The sequence below is a fragment of the Oncorhynchus mykiss genome, chromosome 15 (assembly GCF_013265735.2).
Source record: "Oncorhynchus mykiss isolate Arlee chromosome 15, USDA_OmykA_1.1, whole genome shotgun sequence".
In the NCBI taxonomy this organism is placed as follows: Eukaryota; Metazoa; Chordata; class Actinopteri; order Salmoniformes; family Salmonidae; genus Oncorhynchus; species Oncorhynchus mykiss.
The window spans coordinates 48186645-48213299 of NC_048579.1; the positions used below are offsets into that span (position 1 = coordinate 48186645).

At 44.1% G+C, this 26655-nt stretch overlaps 2 protein-coding genes and 2 long non-coding RNA genes across 4 annotated transcripts; all 4 read right to left on the minus strand.

The window, feature by feature from the left end:
• Positions 1–5922: 5922 nt before the first annotated feature.
• On the minus strand, positions 5923–7210 carry LOC118938806. Its single transcript, XM_036944468.1, has 4 exons — positions 6980–7210; positions 6802–6847; positions 6573–6670; positions 5923–6430 (listed from the first exon to the last, which is right to left on the minus strand). The coding sequence occupies exons 1-4, from the start codon at positions 7087–7089 to the stop codon at positions 5941–5943; spliced, it is 744 nt and encodes a 247-aa protein (XP_036800363.1). The 5' UTR covers positions 7090–7210; the 3' UTR covers positions 5923–5940.
• A 4588-nt stretch (positions 7211–11798) lies between these two features.
• On the minus strand, positions 11799–12290 carry LOC118938807. The gene is made up of 2 exons (XR_005036100.1): positions 12149–12290; positions 11799–12027 (listed from the first exon to the last, which is right to left on the minus strand). It is a non-coding gene; the product is annotated as an uncharacterized LOC118938807 (long non-coding RNA).
• Positions 12291–13573: 1283 nt separating this feature from the next.
• LOC118938808 lies at positions 13574–14570 on the minus strand. Its single transcript, XR_005036101.1, has 3 exons — positions 14232–14570; positions 13910–14028; positions 13574–13777 (listed from the first exon to the last, which is right to left on the minus strand). It is a non-coding gene; the product is annotated as an uncharacterized LOC118938808 (long non-coding RNA).
• A 7006-nt stretch (positions 14571–21576) lies between these two features.
• LOC110490737 lies at positions 21577–24907 on the minus strand. Its single transcript, XM_036945542.1, has 7 exons — positions 24510–24907; positions 24190–24308; positions 24012–24057; positions 23783–23880; positions 23159–23640; positions 22460–23050; positions 21577–22338 (listed from the first exon to the last, which is right to left on the minus strand). Exons 1-7 carry the CDS (start codon positions 24633–24635, stop codon positions 22169–22171), a joined length of 1632 nt encoding a protein of 543 aa, XP_036801437.1. The 5' UTR covers positions 24636–24907; the 3' UTR covers positions 21577–22168.
• Positions 24908–26655: the final 1748 nt, after the last annotated feature.

The following is a 26655-nucleotide window of genomic DNA, read 5'->3' on the forward strand; positions in this document are numbered from 1 at the left end:
GGCTACTTAATGTTAGATCCCTTACTTCAAAGGCAATTATAGTCAATGAACTAATCACTGATCATAATCTTGATGTGATTGGCCTGACTGAAACATGGCTTAAGCCTGATGAATTTACTGTGTTAAATGAGGCCTCACCTCCTGGCTACACTAGTGACCATATCCCCCGTGCATCCCGCAAAGGCGGAGGTGTTGCTAACATTTACGATAGCAAATTTCAATTTACAAAAAAAAAAAATGACGTTTTCGTCTTTTGAGCTTCTAGTCATGAAATCTATGCAGCCTACTCAATCACTTTTTATAGCTACTGTTTACAGGCCTCCTGGGCCATATACAGCGTTCCTCACTGAGTTCCCTGAATTCCTATCAGACCTTGTAGTCATAGCAGATAATATTCTAACCTTTGGTGACTTTAATATTCACATGGAAAAGTCCACAGACCCACTCCAAAAGGCTTTCAGAGCCATCATCGAGTCAGTGGGTTTTGTCCAACATGTCTCTGGACCCACTGACTGTCACAGTCATACGCTGGACCTAGTTTTGTCCCATGGAATAAATGTTGTGGATCTTAATATTTTTCCTCATAATCCTGGACTATCGGACCACCATTTTATTACGTTTGCAATTGCAACAAATAATCTGCTCAGACCCCAACCAAGGATCATCAAAAGTCGTGCTATAAATTCACAGACAACACAAAGATTCCTTGATGTCCTTCCAGATTCCGTCTGTCTACCCAAGGACGCCAGAGGACAAAAATCAGTTAACCACCTAACTAAGGAACTCAATTTAACCTTGCGCAATACCCTAGATGCAGTTGCACCCCTAAAAACTAAAAACATTTCTCATAAGAAACTAGCTCCCTGGTACACAGAAAATACCCGAGCTCTGAAGCAAGCTTCCAGAAAATTGGAACGGAAATGGCGCCACACCAAACTGGAAGTCTTCCGACTAGCTTGGAAAGACAGTACTGTGCAGTACCGAAGAGCCCTTACTGCTGCTCGATCATCCTATTTTTCTAACTTAATTGAGGAAAATAAGAACAATCCGAAATTCCTTTTTGATACTGTCGCAAAGCTAACTAAAAAGCAGCATTCCCCAAGAGAGGATGACTTTCACTTTAGCAGTGATAAATTCATGAACTTCTTTGAGGAAAAGATTATGATTATTAGAAATCAAATTACGGACTCCTCCTTAAATCTGCGTATTCCTTCAAAGCTCAGTTGTCCTGAGTCTGCACAACTCTGCCAGGACCTAGGATCAAGAGAGACGCTCAAGTGTTTTAGTACTATATCTCTTGACACAATGATGAAAATAATCATGGCCTCTAAACCTTCAAGCTGCATACTGGACCCTATTCCAACTAAACTACTGAAAGAGCTGCTTCCTGTGCTTGGCCCTCCTATGTTGAACATAATAAACGGCTCTCTATCCACCGGATGTGTACCAAACTCACTAAAAGTGGCAGTAATAAAGCCTCTCTTGAAAAAGCCAAACCTTGACCCAGAAAATATAAAAAACTATCGGCCTATATCGAATCTTCCATTCCTCTCAACATTTTTAGAAAAGGCTGTTGCGCAACAACTCACTGCCTTCCTGAAGACAAACAATGTATACGAAATGCTTCAGTCTGGTTTTAGACCCCATCATAGCACTGAGACGGCACTTGTGAAGGTGGTAAATTACATTTTAATGGCATCGGACCGAGGCTCTGCATCTGTTCTCGTGCTCCTAGACCTTAGTGCTGCTTTTGATACCATTGATCACCACATTCTTTTGGAGAAATTGGAAACCCAAATTGGTCTACACGGACAAGTTCTGGCCTGGTTTAGATCTTATCTGTCGGAAAGATATCAGTTTGTCTCTGAATGGTTTGTCCTCTGACAAATCAACTGTCAATTTCGGTGTTCCTCAAGGTTCCGTTTTAGGACCACTATTGTTTTCACTATATATTTTACCTATTGGGGATGTTATTCGAAAACATAATGTTAACTTTCACTGCTATGCGGATGACACACAGCTGTACATTTCAATGAAACATGGTGAAGCCCCAAAATTGCCCTTGCTAGAAGCATGTGTTTCAGACATAAGGAAGTGGATGGCTGCAAACTTTCTACTTTTAAACTCGGACAAAACATAGATGCTTGTTCTAGGTCCCAAGAAACAAAGAGATCTTCTGTTGAATCTGACAATTAATCTTAATGGTTGTACAGTCGTCTCAAATAAAACTGTGAAGGACCTCAGCGTTACTCTGGACCCTGATCTCTCTTTTCAAGAACATATCAAGACCATTTCAAGGACAGCTTTTTTCCATCTACGTAACATTGCAAAAATCTGAAACTTTCTGTCCAAAAATGATGCAGAAAAATTGATCCATGCTTTTGTCACTTCTAGGTTGGACTACTCCAATGCTCTACTTTCCGGCTACCCGGATAAAGCACTAAATAAACTTCAGTTAGTGCTAAATACGGCTGCTAGAATCCTGACTAGAACCAAAAAATGTGATCATATTACTCCAGTGCTAGCCTCTCTACACTGGCTTCCTGTCAAAGCAAGGGATGATTTCAAGGTTTTACTGCTAACCTACAAAGCATTACATGGGCTTGCTCCTACCTATCTCTCTGATTTGGTCCTGCCGTACATACCTACACGTACGCTACGGTCACAAGACGCAGGCCTCCTAATTGTCCCTAGAATTTCTAAGCAAACAGCTGGAGGCAGGGCTTTCTCCTATAGAGCTCCATTTTTATGGAACGGTCTGCCTACCCATGTCAGAGACGCAAACTCGGTCTCAACCTTTAAGTCTCTACTGAAGACTCATCTCTTCAGTGGGTCATATGATTGAGTGTAGTCTGGCCCAGGAGTGGGAAGGTGAATGGAAAGGCTCTGGAGCAACGAACTGCCCTTGCTGTCTCTGCCTGGCCGGTTCCCCTCTTTCCACTGGGATTCTCTGCCTCTAACCCAATTACAGGGGCTGAGTCACTGGCTTACTGGGGCTCTCTCATGCCGTCCCTGGAGGGGGTGCGTCACCTGAGTGGGTTGATTCACAGATATGGTCATCCTGTCTGGGTTGGCGCCCCCCCCCCCCCCCCCCCCCTTGGGTTGTGCCGTGGCGGAGGTCTTTGTGGGCTATACTCAGCCTTGTCTCAGGATGGTAAGTTGGTGGTTGAAGATATCCCTCCAGTGGTGTGGGGGCTGCGCTTTGGCAAAGTGGGTGAGGTTATATCCTTCCTGTTTGGCCCTGTCCGGGGGTGTCCTCGGATGGGGCCACAGTGTCTCCTGACCCCTCCTGTCTCAGCCTCCAGTATTTATGCTGCAGTAGTTTGTGTCGGGGGGCTAGGGTCAGTTTGTTAAATCTGGAGTGCTTCTCCTGTCCTATTCGGTGTCCTGTGTGAATCTAAGTGTGCGTTCTCTAATTCTCTCCTTCTCTCTTTCTTTCTCTCTCTCGGAGGACCTGAGCCCTAGGACCATGCCCCAGGACTACCTGACATGATGACTCCTTGCTGTCCCCAGTCCACCTGGCCGCGCTGCTGCTCCAGTTTCAACTGTTCTGCCTTATTATTATTCGACCATGCTGGTCATTTATGAACATTTGAACATCTTGGCCATGTTCTGTTATAATCTCCACCCGGCACAGCCAGAAGAGGACTGGCCACCCCACATAGCCTGGTTCCTCTCTAGGTTTCTTCCTAGGTTTTGGCCTTTCTAGGGAGTTTTTCCTAGCCACCGTGCTTCTACACCTGCATTGCTTACTGTTTGGGGTTTTAGGCTGGGTTTCTGTACAGCACTTTGAGATATCAGCTGATGTACGAAGGGCTATATGAATAAATTTGATTTGATCTTCCTTGCCCTCATCACATGTCTCGGTGGCTCCTCCTACTTTTTCATCATCGCAGTCATTACAGTTTAGGAGGGAGGGGGACACCCCCACAGGACAGCCCCCACACTCATTGCTAGAGATGGAACTTCAGACTCTCCCCAAAACAACTGAACCCCCCAACAAACCGAAAGAGATTTAAGGTGCACACCCCTAAAGAGGTAGCCAGAACAGGATAACTCCCTTCAAGCTCACAAAGACACAGTGGAGGAGGAACTATCCGACACCCAGGGAGAGAGAACGAGTGACCTCAGTCGAACACAGACAGCAGGGAGAGGAGGAGGTTACCCCAGATGCCATTCCTCCTGCTCATGTGAGCAAGGAAAGAGATGACAAGCCTTCCGATCAGGCCAACAGGCAGGCCAAGGGAGAGGTCATAGTGATTCACACCCACAGAGAGAAAGACAACCCACACAACCTATTGGCTGAGATGAACCACACAGAGTTAGAGGCAGAGGGCTTTCAGGGCTAGCCAGTCAGCCAGCCCGCTCTGATCCTCAAGTCGGTTGTATTTAAATTCATGTTCATTAAATATTTTTATTCAAGATTTGAAAAGTCCCATTTACTTAATGATATATTTTCACTGTCTGCAACCCTCAAGAACCAGGGTGAGTCGGTCACCCTTTTACTGGGCAAACACAACTTGCATATCGTCATAGACTAGGCCAAAATGTTCATCTTTTAACCTTGCTTGAATAAAAAATGCATTTTTATAGTGCGCAAGAGTTGCGCTTTTTCCTTTTCTATGATGATTAAAGGTTTTGGTTGCACCTCAACTCAACGTTGGTTGAGCTCCCTCCGTTTTTTGTTGTTGTCAAATACTACTTTTTTTGTTTTGTTTACATGTAGTAAGTAAATTATTAAAAGCATTAAAATTGGGATGTTTCCCACTTATTTACACAACCTACTCCACACTTGCAAAGTGAAAGTTCATAGAAATGTTCTGAAATTAAGTAGTAAACAGGAAAAGCAGAATTGAATCCAATTATTATAATGCAAATAATTTAATGGTCTATGGTTCAATCCCATTTCTGAAGGTCTGATGAATAACTAATGTTGTTCCTCCTCTTCCTTGTGGCAGGCGCAGCAGCACACTGCCCTCCAAAGCCTGAAAAAAAGTCGGCGGACATTCCCTTTGCATGCAGCTCTGCATGGAACATCCAGTGTCACATCCTTGGTGACATGTGGGGTGACATCTGGGATGACCACAGCAACATCCTCTGGAAAGGGAGAAAAGAGGGACAAAATGTAAACAAATGCAAACTGTAGGTTCTAAACACTGGCCAGTTGAAAGGTTCTACTAAGATGTCATGACAAACGGCACGTGTCAGTGTTACTCACCTGCTTGGATGTCAGTTGGCAGAGTGGCGAAGACGGCCATCTTGAGAGTCCTTTCTTCAGGTGTGACATCCACAACCTCCAAGAGGGAAGAGATGGGCTCTGCCTCTCTATTAGGGGTGATGTCCACAACATTTAGGTGGAAAGAAGCCGGATCTGCCTCTTTGTTATGGGTGATGTTCGCAACCTCAAGATGGGAAGAAGCCGGATCTTGCTGTGTCTTAGGGGTGATGTCCTGAACCTCCAGGTGTGAATTAGGGGGGATTTCCACAACCTCCAATTTGGAACAAGCTCTGTCTGCCTCTGTTTTAGGGCCGATGTCCGCAACTTCCAGGTGGGAACAGGCCGGGTCTGCATCTGTCTTACATGTTATGTCCACAACCTCCAGGTTGGAATATGCCGTGTCTGCCTGTGTGTTATGGGTGATGTCCACAACCTCCAGGTGGGAAGAAGCCGGGTCTGCCTCTATGCTAGAGGTGATGTCCACAACCTCAAGGTGGGAAGACGCCGAGTCTGCATCTGTGTTAATGGTGATGTCCACAACCTCCAGGTGGGAAGAAGCCGGGTCTGCCTCTGTGTTAGCGGTGATGTCCACAACCTCCATGTGGGAAGAAGCCGGGTCTGCCTCTGTTAGGAGTGGCAACAACAATCCTGATGAGCTCTACTACTACAAGTCACCGAGATGTCATCACAACAGGTATCTGTCAGAGTGCTCTCTATCATTGCTACTCACCTGCTAGGATGTCTGGAGGTGTGGTGGAGATGGCCGCGGCGACGACAGGGAGGACTGGTAAGGTGGCTGCAGGGGTCTGGAAGCAGCTCTGTACCTCGTCAGCCACAAAGGCACAGACAGATCTCACATAAAATGGGCTCTGGAGGTCATCCGTGGAGAAGGACTGACTGATTCTCCCGAGGATTGACCAGACAGATTCAAAAGCCGCAGCGCGGGAGAAAGGGATTTGAGGAGAAGGGGCCTTTAACATGCTGGAGAGCTTCTCCACTACGGCCGCCACCATGCCCACGGCCATCCCGCTTATTAGGATTGGGTGCCCTGAATGGCCTTCCTTTGGCTGAAGCCACAGGGCCAGGAGGAGCCTGGGCACCACCTCCACAACCACCTGGGATGGGCTGAGCAGGTTGCTACGGGGCTCATTGGACAGCTCGCCCATAATGCTCCTTACTGCTCTTTCCACAATGCTGTGGACCTTAGGGTCGCTGAAATCAACAAAAAGGAGAAGACAAAGCTAAACGATGCGCAATGTGCTCACAGAGAACACTGTCTTAGTCTGTTTCTGCATAGTTACAGATGTGTAGATAAATGGATCAAGTCATATGCAGGGCAGTACATGGAACTCACATGTCAGCTGGCGAGGTGGAGTGCAAGGAGCGGCGGAGCTTGCAGACAGCCTCGTGCTCTATGTCTATCATTTTTAGGCAAGTGTTGACTTCCCAGGTCTGCCGTAGGAAACAGGAAGTCTGATTAGTGAAATTTCACAACATATCTATTCTGCTGTACTAACTAGTTGTTGAAATACTAGTAAAGAGCTCACTGACTTGTAATATGTGTCTAACTCTCATTGTCTTACCAGCCGAGCGAGGTCATTCCCCTCCTCCAGGGTTTCCTTCCACACCCTTCAAATAAAACACAGAGCAATTCAACTTTCCTGGCTTCCGATTTTTCTGTTGTGTATTTTACCCACACCTCTTGGAGTGCTGCTGGTGGCAGGGAATGGCAGTGAAGGTGAGTGTTGACGTGGTACTCACCTCTCCCTAAGGGATTTTTTGCCCTGAGACACCAGCCAGCCGCTCATGTGCTCCGTGGTGACATGGTGTGGCACCTGGCCTTGACTCTGGAGCAGCAGATAGTGGACCATGAGCTTCTTCTGCAAGATGAGGTAAGGTGTGAGACAGTGCCATGAAATACCATATCATGTGCATTCTGAAGGGCCTCTCACAACATTTCACAACTGTTCATAGATCACAATTTGCGAGTGTTATTAAGAACTCTTATGACCATCTTCTCTAAACTGTCTTGAAATACAACTCTCTTTCTGTTGTTTATGTTTTTTAGGGGGGTGAATCTTACCTGTTTATTGTAATATGTTTCCTCCCAGCAGGCCTGCAGAGTCTGGAAATAAAGGCTGCTTCTGCAGAATTGCTTTGAAGAGAATGACAATAATGATGCTTTGTTATGCACATTGTGCACAGGCTTTTACAGTATGCTAAAATGAATATCTCCAAAGATTACCTTTGTGGGACCATAAGTGAACTCCGGAATGCACCAAACCATATCCATGGTAAAATGGGGTAGAAACGCAGCGCTGTAGATATACGGGATGCTCTAGAGATAACAGGGATACGTTAAAGTCGCGAATGATCAATTACTGTGGAGTCGTCCAATATGCTGCACTTAGAGTTGAGTTGTAGGCAATGTTTGGCACGAAATAGAATGTTTACATTCTATTGCTATGGAGAAATGGAATGTGTAGAACCTTTATAAATGGGTATGCTTCTATGTCTTTATGTCTTGAAAGATTAAGCTCTTTATTTAGTCATAATGTGTATATATGAGGATTGGAACCTGTTTCGATTCATGACGGGAGTATCCAGCTGCATGTTGCTTAGACCTACTTATCCAACCTTGGTTTACAAGTGAAATTAATTGTTTACCAATGCCTATACAAATCTATTAACCTCATATATTTAAAGCAATGATTGTCAATTGAAAATGTGGTTGTTGTCTTATCCTGTTGTGTCAGTCCTCAAGCACGTTATTCCAATATTTCCGAGCTCTGAATTGAGATAAGGTACACTTGCAACGCTAATTGGTTAAAAATAAGAGTAGGAATGACACTAAACGTATGACTTGGATTATATGCATAATAGTGTAGTAAATAATATCGCTCAGCGGGGGAACTTTTGGTGTGGGGGAAGTCTCCGTTATGTCTCCATGGCGCGTAAAGACCATCACTTCGTTGTCTTGTTGGTAATATACAAATGCATGACAGTCCGCATTGTAATAGTCTAACAGTTTTTTTTCATTTTGTTTCTCACATTAAACAGACATTTGAGAACGGAATTGCTTACAGTTGTACGTATGATGCACAGACACACTAAAGCTGTACAGTGTAGTTTGATAAATCAGTTTAAATTATTTGCAAATGGGTTCCCTATTATTTACAAATCGAAAGATGTAACATTTGAAATGAATGTGGCACAACAGTTTAGCATAGAATTCCTGTGGGAGTCTTTTCCTTCAGTCTTTTTGCCTCCTAGGCCTCGTTTCTCATTAGATGGGATTTCCCCAGTGCCAACTTCACATGAGATGGCCGCTGTCTACTGTTATGTGGTGCTGAATGACAGATTTCGCTTTACCGATTTCGCTGTTGTCCATGGTGCTGAAATATCCAAGTATTTCAGCACCAAGTATCTTGCTAGTTGGATCGAATTCTCCGCGTTAGCTAGCCAGAGAAATGTTGAACAACATTATCCAACTTAGCTGATCAAATAATTGAGTTTATGGTGTGAGAATTAGCTGGGTAATGAAGTCAGACAACTAGCTAACAGGAACGTTACAACATCGTATAAGCTAACGTTAGTAAACGAACCAACTCGCTATAGTATTAACTGGTATACGACTTCTTGCCGTTCCTCAAGTGATATTGTTAACGTAGTTGCTTACTGGACCCTGGCAATCTGTGTGAAATGTTAACGAACTTACCATCTATGAACTAATGTTTTCCCTCTACAGTAACGTTGTGGTTCATTTTCAGAATGAGAGAATTGGGTGAAAATGAGGCGTCAAGACTTACATTCACATTAACCAGGTTTTATTTTACACACAGAGACTGATAATGTAGATCATAGTCTTTGTTGTTTAATTAGTTAAAACCTGCCTTCTCCCTATTGTGGATACTTTAGAATGTTTCACCTTTTTGGGCCCTCACCAGTTTGCATCCCTGAATTACTCAAAAAAGATCTGAATTGGGCTGTCTAAACACAGCCATAGAAACCTGGACATGCTCCAACTGAAATGTTCCCTCCTGTCAGCATTGATGTTGAATTACATTAAATACCACTTTTTGGTTCTCTCCCATTCCCTGTAGGTTTGTTGAACATGAGTGGAAATGAAACTCCAGCACACTGGTAACACTAGATGTGATTATAACTTCTCCTGGTGTATTGAACCTGCCTGTGGGTGCGGTGGAGATATTCCTGGGAGGTCTACTGAAGAGGTTGAGTTAGAGTTAGACCAAAACACACATGGGATTGTGCCTACCATTGTCACTGTGCCTCTTGTGGGAATATACAGTATGGTTGTTCCTGAGCCAGGATTCCTGGCTGTTTTGTCACTGTGCCTATGTCAATGATAGTTCAGCAACAATCATTTAAACATTATTGCCAGCCATTTTCTCTGTCCTCCAGGATCCCTGGAATTTAACGAGACTGCCCCTGCTTGGCTTGGGAGTGGGACCCTGTGTGCTCAGACAACGGCATCACCTACACCTCCCCCTGCCTCGCAGTCTGCTGCAGCTTTACTGGATACGGAACGAACACCGTATTATTAATAATGTCCTGAGTGTACAAAACATTCACAGGGATGCTGGCCCATGTTGACTCCAATGCTTCCCACAGTTGTGTCAAGTTGGCTGTGTTTTTTGAGTGGTGCACATTCTTAATACAGACTGGAAACTGTTGAGCATAAAAAATCAGCAGCTTTGCAGTCAGTTCTTGACACAAATTGGTGCCCCTGGCACCTACTACCATGCCCTGTTGAAAGGCACGTAAATATTTTATCTTTCTTATTCACCCTCTGAATGGCACACATACACAATCCATGTCTCAATTGTCTCAAGCCTTACAGTATTTATTTTTTAAACTATCTCTATCTACACTGATTTAACTAGTGACGTCTATAAGGGATTATAGCTTTCATCTGGATTCACCTGGTCGTCATGGAAAGAGCAGGTGTTCTTAATGTTTTATACACTCAGTGTTACTCATTCGCACTGACATAAGTTACTTTCAACCATTAACGTGGGCCTTGTTGGGGCCTTATCTGATTGGCAAAGTATTATTTTTGATGTATGGACATTTTTGTACACAATTCCTATTTAGAGAAGGGTCTCTCTGGTAGTTCAATATGACAATATGACACTCTTGTAAAATAGATGTTTAATCTCAATGTGACTCCCTGTTTAAATAAAGGTTCAATACAAAAACATCAACACAAACACAGGATATGGGGTACGCATGGTATCACATCATTACATACTAGGCCCTTCTGCACCTGCATTCCAGCACCTTTCCAGCATCTGGTATTGACTCAACATGTTTGAGGTGGGGGATCAAGAAATGTTGTGGAAGAGGTGGCCGTTGAATGTATGATTCTGATATGTACAGGTAAGTTCATTGTGTGTGTGTGGGGGGGAGCGCGCCAATGAGTGCATGCATAGTCTATAGTTGGTTTGAATATGAATGAGCAGCAGTGTTGTGATGTGTCCTATCCTGTCCTTGCAGAGTGATCTTCCTTGCCCTCATCACATGTCTCGGTGGCACCTCCTACTTTTTCATCATCGCAGTCATTACAGTTTAGGAGGGAGGGGGACACCCCCACAGGACAGCCCCCACACTCATTGCTAGAGATCGAACTTCAGACTCTCCCCAAAACAACTGAACCCCCCAACAAACCGAAAGAGATTTAAGGTGCACACCCCTAAAGAGGTAGCCAGAACAGGATAACTCCCTTCAAGCTCACAAAGACACAGTGGAGGAGGAACTATCCAACACAGTGGAGGAGGAATTATCCAACACCCAGGGAGAGAGAACGAGTGACCTCAGTCGAACACAGACAGTAGGGAGAGGTGGGAGAGAAGGAGGTTACCCCAGATGCCATTCCTCCTGCTCATGTGAGCAAGGAAAGAGATGACAAGCCTTCTGATCAGGCCAACGGGCAGGCCAAGGGAGTAGTCATACTGATTCACACCCACAGAGAAAGACAACCCACGCAACCTCTTGGCTGAGATGAACCACACAGTGGTAGGGGCAGAGGGTTTTCAGGGCTAGCCAGTCAGCCAGCCTGCTCTGATCCTCAAGTCAGTTGTATTTAAATTCATGTTCATTAAAGATTTTTATTCAAGATTTGAAAAGTCCCATTTACTTAATGATATCTTTTCACTGTCTGCAACCCTCAAGAACCAGGGTGAGTCTGGGTCACCCTTTTCCTGGGCTAACTCAACTTGCATATTGTCATAGATTAGGTCAAAATGTTCATCTTTTAAACTTGCTTGAATAAAAAATGCATTTTTTTATAGTACGCAAGAGTTGCGCTTTTTCCTTTTCTATGATGATTAAAGGTTTTGGTTGCACCTCAACTCAACGTTGGTTGAGCTCCCTCCGTTTTTTGTTGTTGTCAAATACTACTTTTTATTTTACATGTAGTAAGTAAATTATTAAAAGCATTAAAATTGGGATGTTTCCCACTTATTTACACAACCTACTCCACACTTGCAAAGTGAAAGTTCATAGAAATGTTCTGAAATTAAGTAGTAAACAGGAAAAGCAGAATTGAATCCAATTATTATAATGCAAATAATTTAATGGTCTATGGTTCAATCCCATTTCTGAAGGTCTGATGAATAACTAATATTGTTCCTCCTCTTCCTTGTGGCAGGCGCAGCAGCACACTGCCCTCCAAAGCCTGAAAAAAAATCGGCGGACTTTCCCTTTGCATGCAGCTCTGCATGGAACATCCAGTGTCACATCCTTGGTGACGTGTGGGGTGACATCTGGGATGACCACAGCAACATCCTCTGGAAAGGGAGAAAAGAGGGACAAAATGTAAACAAATGCAAACCGTAGGTTCTAAACACTGGCCAGTTGAAAGGTTCTACTAAGATGTCATGACAAACGGCACCTGTCAGTGTTACTCACCTGCTTGGATGTCAGTTGGCAGAGTGGCGAAGACGGCCATCTTGAGAGTCCTTTCTTCAGGTGTGACATCCACAACCTCCAAGAGGGAAGAGATGGGCTCTGCCTCTCTATTAGGGGTGATGTCCACAACATTTAGGTGGAAAGAAGCTGGATCTGCCTCTTTGTTACGGGTGATGTTCGCAACCTCAAGGTGGGAAGAAGCCGGATCTTGCTGTGTCTTAGGGGTGATGTCCTGAACCTCCAGGTGTGAATTAGGGGGGATTTCCACAACCTCCAATTTGGAACAAGCTCTGTCTGCCTCTGTTTTAGGGCCGATGTCCGCAACTTCCAGGTGGGAACAGGCCGGGTCTGCATCTGTCTTACATGTTATGTCCACAACCTCCAGGTTGGAATATGCCGTGTCTGCCTGTGTGTTATGGGTGATGTCCACAACCTCCAGGTGGGAAGAAGCCGGGTCTGCCTCTATGCTAGAGGTGATGTCCACAACCTCAAGGTGGGAAGACGCCGAGTCTGCATCTGTGTTAATGGTGATGTCCACAACCTCCAGGTGGGAAGAAGCCGGGTCTGCCTCTGTGTTAGCGGTGATGTCCACAACCTCCAAGTGGGAAGAAGCCGGGTCTGCCTCTGTTAGGAGTGGCAACAACAATCCTGATGAGCTCTACTACTACAAGTCACCGAGATGTCATCACAACAGGTATCTGTCAGAGTGCTCTCTATCATTGCTACTCACCTGCTAGGATGTCTGGAGGTGTGGTGGAGATGGCCGCGGCGACGACAGGGAGGATTGGTAAGGTGGCTGCAGGGGGCTGGAAGCAGCTCTGTACCTCGTCAGCCACAAAGGCACAGACAGATCTCACATAAAATGGGCTCTGGAGGTCATCCGTGGAGAAGGACTGACTGATTCTCCCGAGGATTGACCAGACAGATTCAAAAGCTGCAGCGCGGGAGAAAGGGATTTGAGGAGAAGGGGCCTTTAACATGCTGGAGAGCTTCTCCACTACGGCCGCCACCATGCCCACGGCCATCCCGCTTATTAGGATTGGGTGCCCTGAATGGCCTTCCTTTGGCTGAAGCCACAGGGCCAGGAGGAGCCTGGGCACCACCTCCACAACCACCTGGGATGGGCTGAGCAGGTTGCTACGGGGCTCATTGGACAGCTCGCCCATAATGCTCCTTACTGCTCTTTCCACAATGCTGTGGACCTTAGGGTCGCTGAAATCAACAAAAAGGAGAAGACAAAGCTAAACGATGCGCAATGTGCTCACAGAGAACACTGTCTTAGTCTGTTTCTGCATAGTTACAGATGTGTAGATAAATGGATCAAGTCATATGCAGGGCAGTACATGGAACTCACATGTCAGCTGGCGAGGTGGAGTGCAAGGAGCGGCGGAGCTTGCAGACAGCCTCGTGCTCTATATCTATCATTTTTAGGCAAGTGTTGACTTCCCAGGTCTGCCGTAGGAAACAGGAAGTCCGATTAGTGAAATTTCACAACATATCTATTCTGCTGTACTAACTAGTTGTTGAAAGGCTAGTAAAGAGCTCACTGACTTGTAGTATGTGTCTAACTCTCATTGTCTTACCAGCCGAGCGAGGTCATTCCCCTCCTCCAGGGTTTCCTTCCACACCCTTCAAATAAAACACACAGCAATTCAACTTTCCTGGCTTCTGATTTTTCTGTTGTTTATTTTACCCACACCTCTTGGAGTGCTGCTGGTGGCAGGGAATGGCAGTGAAGGTGAGTGATGACGTGGTACTCACCTCTCCCTAAGGGATTTTTTGCCCTGAGACACCAGCCAGTCGCTCATGTGCTCCGTGGTGACATGGTGCGGGACCTGGCCTTGACTCTGGAGCAGCAGATAGTGGACCATGAGCTTCTTCTGCAAGATGAGGTAAGGTGTGAGACAGTGCCACGAAATACCATATCATGTGCATTCTGAAGGGCCTCTCACAACATTTCACAACTGTTCATGCATCACAATTTGTGAGTGTTATTAAGAACTCTTACGACCATCTTCTCTAAACTGTCTTGAAATACAACTCTCTTTCTGTTGTTTATGTTTTTTAGGGGGGTGAATCTTACCTGTTTATTGTAATATGTTTCCTCCCAGCAGGCCTGCAGAGTCTGGAAATAAAGGCTGCTTCTGCAGAATTCCTTTGAAGAGAATGACAATAATGATGCTTTGTTATGCACATTGTGCACAGGCTTTTACAGTATGCTAAAATGAATATCTCCAAAGATTACCTTTGTGGGACCATAAGTGAACTCCGGAATGCACAAAACCCTATCCATGGTAAGATGGGGTAGAAACGCAGCGCTATAGATATACGAGATGCTCTAGAGATAACAGGAATAAGTTAAAGTCACGAATGATCAATTACTGTGGAGTCGTCCAATATGCTGCCTCTTAGAATTGAGTTGTAGGCAGTGTTTGGCACGAAATAGAATGTTTACACTCTATTGCTATGGAGAAATGGAATGTGTAGAACCTTTATAAATGGGTATGCTTCTATGTCTTCATGTCGTGAAGATTAAGCTCTTTATTTTGTCATAATGTGTATATATGAGGATTGGAACCTGTTTCGATTCATGACGCGGGTATCCAGCTGCATGTTGCTTAGACCTACTAATCCAACCTTGGTTTACAAGTGAAATTAATTGTTTACCAATGCCTACACAAATCTATTAACCGTAACTATTTAAAGCAATGATTGTCAATTGAAAATATGGTTGTTGTGTATTCTTGTTGTGCGCCTAAAGTGTCAGAGTCCTCTTAAGCACGTTATTCCAATATTTCCGAGCTCTGAATTGACATAAGGTACACTTTTGCAAAGCTAATCGGTTAAAAATAAAAGTATGAATGACAATAAACGTATGACTTGAATTATATGCATAATGGTGTAGTTAACAATATCGCTCAGCGTGGGAACTTTTGCTGGGTGGGGGAAGTATACTATAAATGTCTCCATGTCGGGTATAGACCATCACTTCGTTGTCTTGTTGCTAATATAAAAATGCATGACAGTCCGCATTGTAATAGTCTAACAGTTGTTTTTCATTTTGTTTCTCACAAACAGATATTTGAGAGGGGAGTTTCGTGCAGTTGTACCTATGATGCACAGACACACTAAAGCTGTACAGTGTAGTTTGAAAAGTCAGTTTATATTATTTGCAGATCGAAATATGTAACATTTTAAATGAATGTGGCAGAACAGTTTAGCATAAGGTTCCTGTGGGAGTTTTCTCCTTCAGTCTTTTTGCCTCCTAAGCCTCGTTTCCCATTAGATGGGATTTTCCCAGTGCCAACTTCACATGAGATGGCCGCTGTCTACTGCCATGTGGTGCTGAATGGCAGATCTCGCTATTCCGATTTCCCTGCTGTCCATGGTGCTGAAATATCCAATCTCGGCTATTTGCAAATGTATGACCAGCCAAACTTTTGTGGTATTCCCTATAGCGTGAATTTGACTGGAGCATGATCAGATTGCTTTGTTTAAGCCAGAATGGAGATTTGGTCTGAGAAACAATGCCCAATATAGCATGATAGCTGTGAAGAAGAAAAAAATAAGACAATGTTTATATGACCCCCTTTCAAAGAGTCACTCATTTATCATTTCCTTGTAGATATACAGTGCCTTCAGAAAGTGTTCATACCGCTTAACTTATTCCACATTTTGTTTTCTTACAGCCTGAATTCAAAATGGATGAAATTATAATTGTTTATCCTTTCCAGCTACACACAATACACCATAATGACAAATTGAAAACATGTTTGACATTTTTGCAAATGTACTGAAAATGAAATACAGAAATATCTAATTTACATGTTTTCACAATACATGTTAGAATCACCTTTGGCTTTGAGCCTTTCTAAGTAAGTCTCCAAGAGCTTTGCACACTTGGATTGTACCATATTTGCAATATACAATATATACATAACCAGTCAAATGTTTGGACACATCTACTCTTTCAAGGGTTTTTCTTTATTTTTACTATTTTTAACATTGTACAATAATAGTGAAGACATCAAAACTATGAAATAACACATATGGAATCATGTAGTAACCAAACAAAGGTTAAAGTAATGATGGACGGCCGTTTCTCGTTGCTTATTTGAGTTGTTCTTGCCAAAATATGGACTTGGTCTTTTACCAAATAGGGCTATCTTCTGTATACCACCCCTACCTTGTCACAACACAACTGATTGGCTCAAACGCATTAAGAAGAAAAGAAATTCCACAAATGAACTTTTAACAAAGCACACCTGTACATTGAAATTCATTCCAGGTGACTACCTCATGAAGCTGGTTAAGAGAATGCCAAGACTGTGCAAAGCTGTCACCAAGGCAAAGGGTGGCTACTTTGAAGAATATCAAATATAAAATATATTTTTGATTTGTTTAAACAGCATGATCATTACATAGGTGCACCTTGTGCTGGGGGACAATAAAAGGCCTCTCTAAAATGTGCAGTTTTGTCACACAACACAATGCCACAGATGTTTCAAGTTTTGAGGTAGAATGCAAATGACTGTTGCCAGATAATTTCATGTTAATTTCTCTACCATAAGCCGAGGCGGCTTTAGAGAATTTGGCAGGACGTCCAACTGGCCTCACAACTGCAGACCACATGTAAGGCAACGTGTGGACGAGCGATTTGCTGATGTCAACTTTGTGAATAGAATTCCCCATGGTGGCAGTTGGGTTATGGTATGGGCTGGCATAAGCCATGGACAGGGAACACAATTGCATTTTATCAATGACAATTTGAATGCACAGAGATACTGTGACGAGTCATGTCAATTGTCATGCCACTCATCCGCCGCCATCACCTCATGTTTCAGCATGATAATCCACGGCCTGCAAGGATCTGTACAGAAATCCTGAAAGCTGAAATGGCCTGCATACTTACCAGACATGTCAGAAAAATCAATTAAGCATAATGATTACGGCTCTAGATTGCAGGAAAAATCAGTTTGTTGCTAAGCAGGCCAGCGGTGTCGTAAACTGTCCCTTCACGCCTGTCCACTGATTAGTTGCTAGGAGTCATGGTCGCCAGGGGGTCAGCAAATCACAGGCAGTCAGCTTGTGTCCCAGATCCCCAACTCCTGCCTCTCCTCCCAGTCTCCCTCAAGCAGAGACAGAGATCAACCTCTCTATCTCTGCCCATCAACTGGACTCGTGGTATAGTGTGCGTGCACAAAGTGTGTGTGAAATGTGTATCATTCTTGCTTGTTGTTCTTTATAGTTACTTCTATTGCCTATTGTAAGTTACTTCTCTGTGTTTACTTTGTTGTGTAATACTCTGCAGGTAGCTATGCCACTTATACAATCCTTCCTTTGTTAACAGTGTTGTTGCTCTACTTGTGCTATCAGTTATTGTGTATATTCATCACCCCTGTTTTCTGTCCGTTACTGAACCACTACCTTTCCATGTCCATTTCATTAGTGTGTGTCAATAATGTATCATTGAATGTAACTCAGAGGTTGTCTTCTTACCAGCCGGGGGAGGTGCTAGTGCAACCTGGTCTCAGAGCATTTCGTATTATTCTGTATGTATATCAGAGACACCGCATTTAGTATGATATGTTGTGTTTGGTATGTATTCATTTGTGAATGTCTATCACCCATTTTTTATAACATGTTACGAATTACAATTCATATTATACTGTATGTTATGAATTTGCTAAATGTACAATAAGTTACAAATTTGCGAAACGTATGATAAGAATTCTAGCTAGGTGGCTAATGTTAGCTAGTTAGCTAACATTAGTTAGGTTAGGGTGTAGGGTTATGTTTAGGAGTTAGGTTACAGGGTAAAGGTTAGGGTTAGGGGAAGGATTAGCTAAAAGGGTTAAGGTTAGTGTTAGGTGAAGGGATTAGCTAACATGCTAAGTATTTGAAAAAATAGCTACAAATTAGTTAGTTAAAAAGTTTCTAGTTAGCTAAAATTCTCAAGTTGGCCGTGATGAGATTCAAACTCGCAACCTTTGGGTTGCTAGACATTCGTCTTATATGCCAACCCATCCACCCTGACGAACCACCCGTCTTTCATTTTTATCTTAAGTAACTATTATATATCCATACCAAACATAACATATAATACGAAATCGTAGTGTCTCGGTCCCCAGATTTACATTTTCTATGTTACATCTAGTCAATGAGACCAGGCTGGAGTCTGGAGTCCAATTGGAGTCTCTCTTTCACTCTTAGGTGTGGTGCTGGCTCTGGATGCATGTGCCTGCGTGCTACTGGGCCTTGTCATTCTGATGATCAAAAGGAAGCTTCAGGGAGACCAGGAGTCAGCTGAGGGTGTGGAGCTTAAAAAACACCCAGCCATGGGGCTCTATAAACAGGGTAAAACAGACTTGGTGAGTTTGGTTGCAGCTGCACTCTGTTTAGAACTTAAGAACTACTCAAGATTCCCAGGAGATGTTCCATCTAAGAGGACACTGCTGGAGAGTTCCATGGTCATCTCCATAGTGATTGGCTTGCGGTGGTTCCTGTGGTGCGTTCCGAGTTCGTCGACCCAGCTCTATCCATTTTAGGGGCATCTCAAATGACATTTGTCGATTGCAGCACTACTTTTAACAATAACCATCTGCTAAGTGAAAGGTTATTTGTCTCAACAACTGTTGTTTTAAGGAGTTGGTGTTGTTGTTTTCCTGTATTGGCATTATTATTGTGATGACGATTCTAACTATTATTGTAATGAACATTAGTCCCCACTTGGTGACAGCACAGAGCTGATGTGGTCATGTCTGTCAAGCGATTTTATCAAAAAGAGCCTCACACACCTTTATTTGGCAAAAGACTAATTGTTACATGAGACATTCAGAATGTGCCTGGTGTCCTTGTTCATGTTTGCAAGCCTGTCTCTTTCCTCAGTTCTTGTTTCAAGAACTAAGTATGAACGCCATATTGTTAGCTCATCACAACTTTTGATAGACTCATGAAATTATACAATACAAGCATTTTTCCTCTTCGCTCTGTCATCATTGTCTCTCCACCTCCCACTCGTTCACATCCCAGACTCCTTCATCTCCATTTTCTCTCCTTATCCAATCTCCTTAATTAACCCACCATTTCACTGTCTCTCAATTCCCCAGATCGTCAGTAACACTCAACAGTCTCATTTTAATCTATGAGGCATAAGAAACACTATAACCATGATGTATTATCTTATAATAAAACATACAGTACCAGCCAAAAGTTTAAAGGGTTTTTCTTTATTTTTTTACTATTTTCTACATTGTAGAATAATAGTGAAGACATTAAAATGATGAAATAATACATGGAATCATGTAGTAACCAAAAAAGTTTTAAACAAATCCAAATATATTTTAGATTCTTCAAAGTAGCCACCCTTTGACTTGATGATAGCTTTGAATGCTCTTGGCATAAAGAAAAACCCTGGAATTAGTAGGTGTGTCCAAACACTGGTACTGTATCTAATGTAAAATTGTCTGAGAGAGGAATCAAATTATCTCATGCAACTTTGGAATTAAATGAAGTATATCATGGTAGAACTCTGACATTTGGGTCAATCGCTTCCATAAATGGGGTGAGTGTGTGTTGAGGATCACTGGGGAGGCTGGGGGAGAATCCTGCATCCAGCAGGCCTAGCTAAACCACAGGTGGGTGTCAGTCACGTCTCCCCTAACTCAGGCCTATGGGTAAAACTCTTCACTTAACGACTGTAGGAGCCTTTCTTTGTAAGTCTCTGTCTGCAGGCCCCCTATGGGGCCTGTCGGTGGTGGTGTAGGCAGAGTCTCTAAGGAGAGGACTCTCGGTAATCAGGGTGTATCTGAGCGCAAACGACCTCAGAGCCAGTCATGCTAGCAACTTCCATGGAGTTTGACTTGAACTATACTGAACAAAAATATAAATGCAACATTCAACAATTTCAATGGTTTTACTGAGTTACAGTTCAAATAAGGAAATCAGTCAATTAAATGAATTCAATAGGCCCTAATCTATGGATTTCACATGACTGGGCAGGGGTGCAGCCACAGGTGGGCCTGGGAGGGCATAGACGCACACACTGGGGAGCCAGGCCCAGCCAATCAGAATTAGTTTTTCCCCACAAAAGGGTTTTATTACAGACAGAAATACTCCTCAGTTTCATCAGCTGTCCGGGTGGCTGGTCTCAGACGACCCTGCTGGTGAAGAAGCCGGATGTGGAGGTCATTGGCTGGAGTGGTTACACTTGGTCCCCGGTTGTGAGGCTGGTTGGATGTACTGTCAAACATTGTGGGAGGCTTATGTTAGAAAAATTAACATTACATTCTCTGGCAACAGCTCTGGTAGACATTCCTGCAGTCAGCATGCCAATTGCACATTCCCTCAAAACTTGAGGGACATCTGTGGTATTGTGTTGTGTGACAAAACTGCATATTTTAGAGTGGCTTTTTTTTGTCTCCAGCACAAGGTGCACCTGTGTAATGATCATGCTGTTTAATCATCTTCTTGATATGCCCCACCTGTCAGGTGGATGGATTATCTTGGCAAAGGAGAAATGCTAACAAGGATGTAAACAAATTTCTGCATAAAACATGAGAGAAATAAGCTTTTTGTGCGTATGGAAAACTTCTGGGATCTTTCAATTCAGCTCATGAAACATGGGACCAACACTTCACATGTTGCGTTTACATTTTTGTTCAGTGTAGCTACTGTGGAATTCCCTTTTCCTACTAACTTAATTTCACCTCTTTTCACCAGACGAGTGGGTTGTGGCGCGTGTGGACTAGGTACTGGAGACTAGGTAGTGGGATGGAGGAGAAGTGGGTGACATGATGTGATATGTACAGGTAAGTTCATTGTGTGTGTGTGGGGGCGTGAGCCAATGAGTGTGTGCATCCATGTTTGTGTGCATAGTCTGAGGTGGGTTTGAATATGAATGAGCAGCAGTGTTGTGATGTGTCCTATCCCGTCCTTGCAGAGTGATCTTCCTTGCCCTCATCACATGTCTCGGTGGCTCCTCCTACTTTTCATCATTGCAGTCATTACACTTCGGGAGGGGGACAGCCCCCACACTCATTGCTAAAGATCGAACTTCAGACTCTCCCCAAAACAACCGAACCCCACAACAAACCGAAAGAGATTTAAGGTGCACACCCCTAAAGAGGTAGCCAGAACAGGATATCTCCCTCCAAGCTCACAAAGACACAGGAGGAGGAACTATCCAACACCCAGGGAGAGCGAACGAGTGACCTCAGTCAAACACAGACAGAAAGAAGAGGCGTTAGATAGAGGAGGTTACCCCAGATGCCATTCCTCCTGCTCATGTGAGCAAGGAAAGAGATGACAAGCCTTCTGATCAGGCCAACGGGCAGGCCAAGGGAGTAGTCATAGTGATTCACACCCACAGAGAAAGACAACCCACACAACCTCTTGGCTGAGATGAACCACACAGTGGTAGGGGCAGAGGGCTTTCAGGGCTAGCCAGTCAGCCAGCCTGCTCTGATCCTCAAGTCAGTTGTATTTAAATTCATGTTCATTATAGATTTTTATTCAAGATTTGAAAAGTCCCATTTACTTAATGATATCTTTTCACTGTCTGCAACCCTCAAGAACCAGGGTGAGTCTGGGTCACCCTTTTCCTGGGCAAACACAACTTGCATATTGTCATAGATTAGGTCAAAATGTTCATCTTTTAACCTTGTTGAATAAAACAATGCATTTTTTATTGTGCGCAAGAGTTGCGCTTTTTCCTTTTCTATGATGATTAAAGGTTTTGGTTGCACCTCAACTCAACGTTGGTTGAGCTCCCTCCGTTTTTTGTTGTTGTCAAATACTACTTTATTTTTTTACATATAGTAAGTAAATTATTAAAAGCATTAAAATTGGGATGTTTCCCACTTATTTACACAACCTACTCCACACTTGCAAAGTGAAAGTTCATAGAAATGTTCTGAAATTAAGTAGTAAACAGGAAAAGCAGAATTGAATCCAATTATTATAATGTGAATAATTTAATGGTCTATGGTTCAATCCCATTTCTGAAGGTCTGATGAATAACTAATATTGTTCCTCCTCTTCCTTGTGGCAGGCGCAGCAGCACACTGCCCTCCAAAGCCTGAAGAAAAATTGCCGGACTTTCCCTTTGCATGCAGCTCTGCATGGAACATCCAGTGTCACATCCTTGGTGACGTGTGGGGTGACATCTGGGGTGACCACAGCAACATCCTCTGGAAAGGGAGAAAAGAGGGACAGAATGTAAACAAATGCAAACCGTAGGTTCTAAACACTGGCCAGTTGAAAGGTTCTACTAAGATGTCATGACAAACGGCACCTGTCAGTGTTACTCACCTGCTTGGATGTCAGTTGGCAGAGTGGCGAAGACGGCCATCTTGAGAGTCCTTTCTTCAGGTGTGACATCCACAACCTCCAAGAGGGAAGAGATGGGCTCTGCCTCCCTATTAGGGGTGATGTCCACAACATTCAGGTGGAAAGATGCCGGATCTGCCTCTCTGTTAAGGGTGATGTTCACAACCTCAAGGTGGGAAGAAGCTGGATCTTGCTGTGTCTTTGGGGTGATGTCCTGAACCTCCAGGTGTGAATTAGCTGGGTCTGCCTCTGTGTTAGGGGTGATTTCCACAACCTTCAAGTGGGAACAAGCTCTGTCTGCCTCTGTTTTAGGGCCGATGTCCGCAACTTCCAGATGGGAACTGTCCGGGTCTGCCTCTGCCTTACGTGTTATGTCCACAACCACCAGGTTGGAAGATGCCGTGTCTGCCTGTGTGTTATGGGTGATGTCCACAACCTCAAGGTGGGAAGAAGCAGAGTCTGCCTCTATGCTAGAGGTGATGTCCACAACCTCCAAGTGGGCTGAATCCTGGTCTGCCTCTGTGTTAGCGATGATATTCACAACCTCCATGTCGGAAGAAGCCGGGTCTGCCTCTGTGTTAGGAGTGACAACAACAATCCTGATGAGCTCTACTACTACAAGTCACCGAGATGTCATCACAACAGGCATCTGTCAGAGTGCTCTCTATCATTGCTACTCACCTGCTAGGATGTCTGGAGGTGTGGTGGAGATGGCCGCGGCGACGACAGGGAGGACTGGTAAGGTGGCTGCAGGGGGCTGGAAGCAGCTCTGTACCTCGTCAGCCACAAAGGCACAGACAGATCTCACATAAAATGGGCTCTGGAGGTCATCCGTGGAGAAGGACTGACTGATTCTCCCGAGGATTGACCAGACAGATTCAAAAGCCGCAGTGCGGGAGAAAGGGATTTGAGGAGAAGGGGCCTTTAACATGCTGGAGAGCTTCTCCACTACGGCCGCCACCATGCCCACGGCCATCCCGCTTATTAGGATTGGGTGCCCTGAATGGCCTTCCTTTGGCTGAAGCCACAGGGCCAGGAGGAGCCTGGGCACCACCTCCACAACCACCTGGGATGGGCTGAGCAGGTTGTTACGGGGCTCATTGGACAGCTCGCCCATAATGCTCCTTACAGCTCTTTCCACAATGCTGTGGACCTTAGGGTCGCTGAAATCAACAAAAAGGAGAAGACAAAGCTAAACGATGCGCAATGTGCTCACAGAGAACACTGTCTTAGTCTGTTTCTGCATAGTTACAGATGTGTAGATAAATGGATCAAGTCATATGCAGGGCAGTACATGGAACTCACATGTCAGCTGGCGAGGTGGAGTGCAAGGAGCGGCGGAGCTTGCAGACAGCCTCGTGCTCTATGTCTATCATTTTTAGGCAAGTGTTGACTTCCCAGGTCTGCCGTAGGAAACAGGAAGTCCGATTAGTGAAATTTCACAACATATCTATTCTGCTGTACTAACTAGTTGTTGAAATGCTAGTAAAGAGCTCACTGACTTGTAGTATGCGTCTAACTCTCATTGTCTTACCAGCCGAGCGAGGTCATTCCCCTCCTCCAGGGTTTCCTTCCACACCCTTCAAATAAAACACAGAGCAATTAAACTTTCCTGGCTTCTAATTTTTCTGTTGTTTATTTTACCCACACCTCTTGGAGTGCTGCTGGTGGCAGGGAATGGCAGTGAAGGTGAGTGATGACGTGGTACTCACCTCTCCCTAAGGGATTTTTTGCCCTGAGACACCAGCCAGCCGCTCATGTGCTCCGTGGTGACATGGTGCGGCACCTGGCCTTGACTCTGGAGCAGCAGATAGTGGACCATGAGCTTCTTCTGCAAGATGAGGTAAGGTGTGAGACAGTGCCACGAAATACCATATCATGTGCATTCTGAAGGGCCTCTCACAACATTTCACAACTGTTCATGCATCACAATTTGCAAGTGTTATTAAGAACTTTTTGACCATCTTCTCTAAACTGTCTTGAAATACAACTCTCTTTCTGTTGTTTATGGCTTTTTTTGGATGAATCTTACCTGTTTATTGTAATATGTTTCCTCCCAGCAGGCCTGCAGAGTCTGGAAATAAAGGCTGCTTCTACAGAATTCCTTTGAAGAGAATGACAATAATGATGCTTTGTTATGCACATTGTGCACAGGCATTTACAGTATGCTAAAATGAATATCTCCAAAGATTACCTTTGTGGGACCATAAGTGAACTCCGGAATGCACCAAACCCTATCCATGGTAAGATGGGGTAGAAACGCAGCGCTATAGATATACGGGATGCTCTAGAGATAACAGGGATAAGTTAAAGTCACGAATGATCAATTACTGTGGAGTCGTCCAATATGCTGCACTTAGAATTGAGTTGTAGGCAATGTTTGGCATAAAATAGAATGTTTACATTCTATTGCTATGGAGAAATGGAATGTGTAGAACCTTTATAAATGGGTATGCTTCTATGTCTTTATGTCTTGAAAGATTAAGCTCTTTATTTTGTCATAATGTGTATATATGAGGATTGGAACCTGTTTCGATTCATGACGCGGGTATCCAGCTGCATGTTGCTTAGACCTACTAATCCAACCTTGGTTTACAAGTGAAATGAATTGTTTACCAATGCCTACACAAATCTAGTAACCGTAACTATTTAAAGCAATGATTGTCAATTGAAAATGTGGTTGTTGTGTTATCCTGTTGTGTCAGTCCTCTTAAGCACGTTATTCCAATATTTCCGAGCTCTGAATTGAGATAAGGTACACTTGCAACGCTAATTGGTTAAAAATAAGAGTAGGAATGACACTAAACGTATGACTTGGATTATATGCATAATAGTTTAGTAAAAAAGTATCGCTCAGCGTGGGAGCTTTTGCTGGCTGGGAAGAATCATAAAACACGGGACGAGATGTTAAAAACTGTCCATTGTGCCAATAGATGGAATGCACTCTAATGAGATTTGCCGTGATGTTGACAGAGTGGCATGGGAGGTTTATTTCTTAGACTGGGTTAAGATGTCAATTTTGGGACACATCCTCAGTAGTGTGCCTTCGAATCAGTGGGTGTTTCGGCCTTTAATCACTAAACACTCTCATCAAAGGTGGCCAGCTAAAGGGTGATCAAGCCTTAGCTTGTGTCCCATGCCCAATTAAGATGTCCCACGGGACTATGCAAGGCAGGGGCGTCCTCTTCCCTGAGCCAGTCCTACAGCTGACCGCATACCTCATATGCCCTCCTCAAGTTGGAGGGATCTGAATTGGGTTCTCAGGTGGGGGTGGGGGGTCATGAAGTTATAGCCCAGCAAGGGTCCTTCCGTTTGATCCAGATCCACTGGCTGCCTCTTTCAGCTGCTTGAGAAACTGCTCTGACGGTCTGCCGCAGAGCCTGTCCATGGATTCCAAGTTCTTTCAGCAACCTGATGGTGGAAGAAGCCACGAATCCTCTGCATCCCACTTCAACTGGCCAGACTTTTACATTCCAGCCACGCTGAGTTGCGTCTGCTGCCAACTCTGTGTAACGCAGTTTCTTAAGCTCGTAGGCCTCTTCAACAGAGTTTTCCCACGGGACTGTGAGCTCTATGATGTACACAGCCTTTCGCGAAGGGGACCAGAGTACCATGTCTGGCCTAAGGTTGGTAGAAGCAATCTCAGGTGGAAAAATTTGTTGCTGGCCAATATCGACAAGCATCTTCCAGTCCCGGGCCATGGCTAGGTGTCCAGTTGCTGGCTTTGTAGGAGGATACTTGGGCCTTTTCTGTCCCTCCCGGATGAATGTTGTTGTTTTGACGAGATTGCTTGTTTTTGGAGGTAATGAATTGGTTGCACTCCTCTTGCTCTCAAGTGCTGCAGCCAGGCTCTTGAGGACCTAATTGTGCCTCCAGTTGTAGTGGCCTTGTGAGAGGCTGGTGTTGCAACCTGTCATTATATGCCTGAGAGTCGCTGGAGCTGGGCAGAGGGGGTAGGTCGAGTCCTCGCCATACCATTGATGTAGATTTTTTGGTGATGGAAGCACATCATAAACAGCTCTTATGATGAAGCTGATGTTGCTTACTTCCATTTGCATACTATAAATGTCTCCATGGCGCGTATAGACCATCACTTCGTTGTCTTGTTGGTAATATAAAAATGCATGACAGTCCGTATTGTAATAGTCTAACATTTGTTTTTCATTTTGTTTCTCACA

Bases quoted from the DNA above. Each gene is read 5' to 3' on its own strand.
- LOC118938806 (XM_036944468.1), bottom strand. From the start codon at position 7,089: ATGGTCCACTATCTGCTGCTCCAGAGTCAAGGCCAGGTGCCACACCAT. The intron at 6,848-6,979 runs GTGAGTACCACG...TTTTATTTGAAG, and splicing joins AAAAAATCCCTTAGGGAGAG to GGTGTGGAAGGAAACCCTGG. The intron at 6,671-6,801 runs GTAAGACAATGA...TTCCTACGGCAG, and splicing joins GGAATGACCTCGCTCGGCTG to ACCTGGGAAGTCAACACTTG.
- LOC110490737 (XM_036945542.1), bottom strand. From the start codon at position 24,635: ATGCCTGTGCACAATGTGCATAACAAAGCATCATTATTGTCATTCTCT. The intron at 23,641-23,782 runs GTGAGTTCCATG...TGTTGATTTCAG, and splicing joins TCCACCTCGCCAGCTGACAT to CGACCCTAAGGTCCACAGCA. The intron at 22,339-22,459 runs GTGAGTAACACT...CTCCCTTTCCAG, and splicing joins GCCAACTGACATCCAAGCAG to AGGATGTTGCTGTGGTCACC.